We start from the raw sequence: 5,280 nt of genomic DNA, 5'->3' as shown, positions 1-5,280 counted from the left end.
CTGGAGTCTTGTATTTTCTTTCACTGTGTACTTCACTGTCATGTTATACAAAACATTTAATAAACAAAACCAAGAAAATTAGAGAGTATGCATGCCTCTGAATTTGGAGAATGTGGACCTATATTTTTACAATATTCCCGAGGCAATTTTGAAAATTTGAAGCTTGGTCAGGGCTTATGGTGCTTAGTTTCCAGTGGATTTTATCGAGCAACTAAAATTTCCAACTGGTTTTGTTAACATTATTGCACCTAACGATGGTTGATTCTGCACAATTCCCTTCCTTGGTCTATTCGTGACACATCTAATTTATTCGCAGATCCATACTATATGGTATGGCCCCCCTGAGGTCCTTGGTGCCACACACCTTGTCACATGTTACTTGTCTTATCGATGGCCATTAGTATTAGGTATGAAATGTAGATGGACTATCTTGGTTTTTGAATGCTATGTTCCCGGGCACTCTGAACAATGATGTATGGCCAAGAGTATGCAAGTTCCCAAACTCGCATGAGTACTCTCACTAAAACTTGTCCAAACTATCTCTACGCCAATGATCCTGATCTGCTTGAGGTTAGTAATCAAAAATGTGTATTCATGCTACTTGATCCTTGTAGAGAACAGACAAGATGTGCTCTTACAAGAATCTTGTACTAACTTATGAATGTGGTCCTTAAAAAAATGAGGCAACAAGTACGAGCCGACGAAGAGGATCTTAGCAAAGAAAGAACGCCATGGGGCACCCGTAATTTTTATGATGCAGGCTAAGGCATTGTAGTGGATTTGTCTTCGTGACTAGCAAGAAGCGAATTTCTTGTTGTGTTTGTTTTGAAACATATCTTTTGATTCCAATGAGGCATCTGCCTACGTTTAGCTTATGTATTCCAAACGGACACACCCGGACAGGATGGAGTCGCGGTCGCGCGCTTGAGTCGGCCTCATTTCCTTCAAAAAAAAGCAAAGAAATAAAAAGTTTACCAAACGAGAGCGAGCAAAAACGGGAACATATTCCACCGCCCCAGCGGCGAAGCGAAGCCACAATGAATCCATCCCGAATCAAACACCCCGCAGTCCACTGGACCGGCCCCATACACCACCCCGCGAGCGAGCGACCAAACGGGCCGTCCGTCCCCCCCACGCTTCGCGGCCCCCGTGGACCGCGTCCACCCGCACCCCCCATTCCGCCCTTCGATACCACCACACCCGCTTTTATTCCCCACGCCCTCTCCACACCTCACTCCCCTCCTCCCCTCTCCCCCCCCACCCCCCACCCCCACCCAGCGGTGCCGCCGCCGCACAAAGTCCAACCCTAGATCCAGCGCCCGATCCGCGGCCATGGCGACGCGCCGGGCCCTCTCCTCGCTCCTCCGCTCGGCCTCCCGCGCGCGCGCGGCCTCCCCGTCGCCGCGCGCCCCGCGCGCGGCGCCCCTCCACCGCCCGTCCCCGGCCGGCTACCTCTTCAACCGCGCCGCTGCCTACGCCACCTCCGCGGCCGCCGCCGAGGCCCCCGCCGAGAAGCTGCCCCCGACCTCCGACAAGTACGTCGGCGCCAAGATCACCGACGAGTTCACCGGCGCCGGCTCCATCGGCCAGGTCTGCCAGGTCATCGGCGCCGTCGTCGACGTGCGCTTCGACGAGGGCCTCCCGCCCATCCTCACCGCGCTCGAGGTGCTCGACAACAGCATCCGCCTCGTCCTCGAGGTGGCCCAGCATCTCGGCGAGAACGTCGTGCGCACCATCGCCATGGACGGGACCGAGGGGCTCGTCCGCGGCCAGAAAGTCCTCAACACCGGATCCCCCATCACTGTAATCATCGCATCTCCCTTTCCTCTCGCCGTTTCCGCATGTGCATTTCCTGCCGTGCTCGATCTGATGAAATGTAGATCTGGCGGGGTTAGATTTGATCTGGATGCACGAATCCGACTGGCACGTGTCGGATGTACATCTCCTTTATCTTTCATCATTACCAATATGCGGATTGCTTGATTGATTGTTGCGTTCCGTAGGATCTGTATAAATTGTCAAACATTGATATTTGTATACGTATTATTCACAAGTTCTGACTGCTATGGTTGGGTGTTGGTAGTCTGCTGTTCGATTATCAAACCTTTGAAGTTAATTTTGATCATATGTGCATCTGTCTGAAGGGGAGCCTTGGCGCAGTGGTAAAGCTGCTGCCTTGTGACCATGAGGTCATGGGTTCAAGTCCTGGAAACAGCCTCTTACAGAAATGTAGGGAAAGGCTGCGTACTATAGACCCAAAGTGGTCGGACCCTTCCCTGGACCCTGCGCAAGCGGGAGCTACATAGGCCTGCAGCCACCGGTTGTTCAATTAAGTCTTAAGTCTGTTTGTTTCAGTTATTTATATGAAGTGTTGCTTAGTGAATACTAGAAACTTGGGTTTTGGTGTCCTTAGTGGGATCAATTTACAGTCTGCTGCAAGAGCCTCTGCTTGCATATGATGTATACATGTACACTGGTGGTGCTCTTTTTGGAAGTTGAATCATACTCACCTGCAGTGTGCTTCATTTGTTTGACTTGGAAGTTGTTTCTCTTTCTCAGGTTCCTGTTGGGAGGGCCACCCTTGGACGTATCATTAATGTTATTGGTGAGCCGATTGACCACAAGGGTGACATAAGTAAGTGACATTCTCTATGCGAGTTCCTTCATGTACCTATTTATGGAGGAGTTGTGTACTAATGTCTTTTTATCATTGTTATTCTATCTTGTAGAGACACACGACTTCCTTCCTATTCATCGTGAGGCCCCTGCTTTTGTTGAGCAAGCCACAGAGCAGCAAATTCTTGTTACTGGAATTAAGGTATAACATTTCACTATTACCTTGACTATCTTAGGATATTTCATGTAACCATTGAATGCAGCGTGAGCATATGTGCCATAATGTAACAAATGTTAATCATAGTGTGATGGTTCTGTATCTGACAGGTCGTGGATTTGCTTGCACCTTACCAAAGGGGTGGGAAAATTGGTCTCTTCGGTGGTGCAGGAGTGGGTAAAACTGTTCTTATTATGGAGTTGATCAACAATGTTGCCAAGGCCCACGGTTGGTATTCTACAGAGTTGTATTGTTTACATTGTGTAGCTGCTTCTTATGGTTTGCTGATTGTACCCGGCTTATTTGTTTTCCTCAGGTGGTTTCTCTGTTTTCGCTGGTGTTGGAGAACGTACCCGTGAAGGTAATGACTTGTATAGGGAAATGATTGAAAGTGGTGTCATTAAGCTAGATGAGAAACAGGTAATTGTTATGGAGTTTGAAATTTTAGCTCTGAAGCTCATATATGCAAGCTATCTTTCCTTATAAAATGATTTCTGTGGCAGGCTGAAAGCAAGTGTGCTCTTGTCTACGGCCAAATGAACGAGCCCCCGGGTGCTCGTGCTCGTGTTGGTCTGACTGGTTTGACTGTTGCTGAACATTTCCGTGATGCTGAAGGACAAGATGTGCTCTTGTTTATTGACAACATTTTCCGTTTCACCCAGGTAAATTCTGCAGGGCGTTTCTTGTACTGACACCTCTGTTTCTGTGCTCCATATTGTGTTGTTGGACAATATTTCTCTTTTCTAACCTGCTGTTACCATTGCTATCAAGTCTTTATAGTTCTATTTTTTATTACTCTTAATGGCAGGCAAACTCTGAGGTGTCTGCTCTCCTTGGACGTATTCCATCTGCTGTGGGATACCAACCAACTCTTGCCACCGATCTTGGAGGACTGCAAGAGCGGATTACGACGACAAAGAAGGGTTCTATTACATCTGTCCAGGCTATTTATGTGCCTGCTGATGATTTGACAGATCCTGCTCCTGCTACCACCTTCGCCCATCTTGACGCTACTACTGTGTTGTCACGACAGGTTTGTCCATCGTCCTACGTACATAATCATTATGCAACGCACACACAATATGCTCATCATGACTGTAATGATCTACTTGTGCAGATTTCTGAGCTGGGCATTTACCCTGCTGTCGATCCTTTGGACTCGACATCAAGAATGCTTTCTCCCCACGTTCTGGGTGTGGATCACTACAACACTGCCCGTGGTGTCCAGAAGGTTCTTCAGAACTACAAGAATCTTCAGGATATCATTGCCATTTTGGGTATGGATGAGCTCAGTGAGGATGATAAGATGACGGTTGCTCGCGCAAGGAAGATCCAGAAGTTCCTGAGCCAGCCTTTCCATGTTGCCGAAGTTTTCACTGGTGCTCCAGGGAAGTATGTGGATCTAAAGGAGGGCGTCCAAAGTTTCCAGGTGAGAATTGAACCATAGTAGTTCTTTTTAGAACAGTAAGTAATGCCATTATTTTAGAAGTGTCCGCTCATGAAAATTAGTCGGTATTTGCCATATGCTTGCAAACCTGTGGGCAGCCCATGCAGCATGAACATTGCACAAAACTTATTATGTTTCTGTTGCTTATGATCCATCTTACTGGACACTCTTTTGTGTGCAGTTGCTTGTTTAAGAGTAACTGTTTCTCATATGACTGCTCGGTTATATTGTGCGCGCTTTGCTGACATGGCTGGTGAATCGTGCAGGGTGTTTTGGACGGCAAGTACGACGACATCTCGGAGCACGCGTTCTACATGGTTGGAGGCATCGACGAAGTCATCGCCAAGGCGGAGAAGATCGCCAACGAGAACGCTTGATGGCGAGGTGTCACCGCCGCCCTGTACAAGTTAAATTTTTTGGGTTTTCAGCTGTTCGCCCGAGACTTGCTCACGAGCAGGAGTGTGCCAGCTCCTGCTGAGGGATCCTTGTTTTTGTTCGTTTTTACTCCAATTTACCCGTAATAAGCAACTGCAGTGACATTGGTTTAGTCTGCACAACAGCAACACTACTCTTGGCTTTGGAAAAAAAACTTGTGCCCTTTGTAATGCAGATCCGACAGATCATGAATTGGTTTAGTTTATTGTTGTTGGCGAAGTTGTCTGTGTTCAGATTTTTAAAATGGCCTTGTTTTATACGTCGTGTCTTGTTTGGTTTCTCTGCCAACATAGATGCAAAAAATATAATCAACGCAAGCAATGTCAAATATCGCATCGTGTGTGCCACTATGGGTATCCTGTTTCTTTCTTTTTGATGGTTCCTTTTGATGATAACATAGAAATATCATCGCAAGCAATGTCAAACATCGCATCTGTGTGTATCCCACACTTGTTTAAGTACTGTTGTTACTGTGGTTTCTTCGTAAGTTTTAGTTATGTAGATTCTTGGGAAAGCTGATCTTGAATGAATGGTTTGCTCAACGGAAGTACTCTGCATATGCATG

General features: G+C 47.2%; 1 protein-coding gene across 1 annotated transcript; it reads left to right on the top strand.

The window, feature by feature from the left end:
* The first annotated feature begins 1,256 nt into the window (after positions 1-1,256).
* On the top strand, positions 1,257-4,934 carry LOC123144319 (ATP synthase subunit beta, mitochondrial). Its single transcript, XM_044563422.1, has 9 exons — positions 1,257-1,803; positions 2,560-2,635; positions 2,730-2,818; positions 2,944-3,061; positions 3,150-3,253; positions 3,337-3,495; positions 3,642-3,866; positions 3,951-4,262; positions 4,547-4,934. Exons 1-9 carry the CDS (start codon positions 1,333-1,335, stop codon positions 4,655-4,657), a joined length of 1,665 nt encoding a protein of 554 aa, XP_044419357.1. The 5' UTR covers positions 1,257-1,332; the 3' UTR covers positions 4,658-4,934.
* The last annotated feature ends 346 nt before the right edge of the window (positions 4,935-5,280 follow it).

The sequence above is a fragment of the Triticum aestivum genome, chromosome 1B, assembly GCF_018294505.1.
Source record: "Triticum aestivum cultivar Chinese Spring chromosome 1B, IWGSC CS RefSeq v2.1, whole genome shotgun sequence".
Classification (NCBI taxonomy): domain Eukaryota; kingdom Viridiplantae; phylum Streptophyta; class Magnoliopsida; order Poales; family Poaceae; genus Triticum; species Triticum aestivum.
Note: the sequence above shows the minus strand (reverse complement) of the source record. Positions and strands in the feature narration are given on the sequence as shown.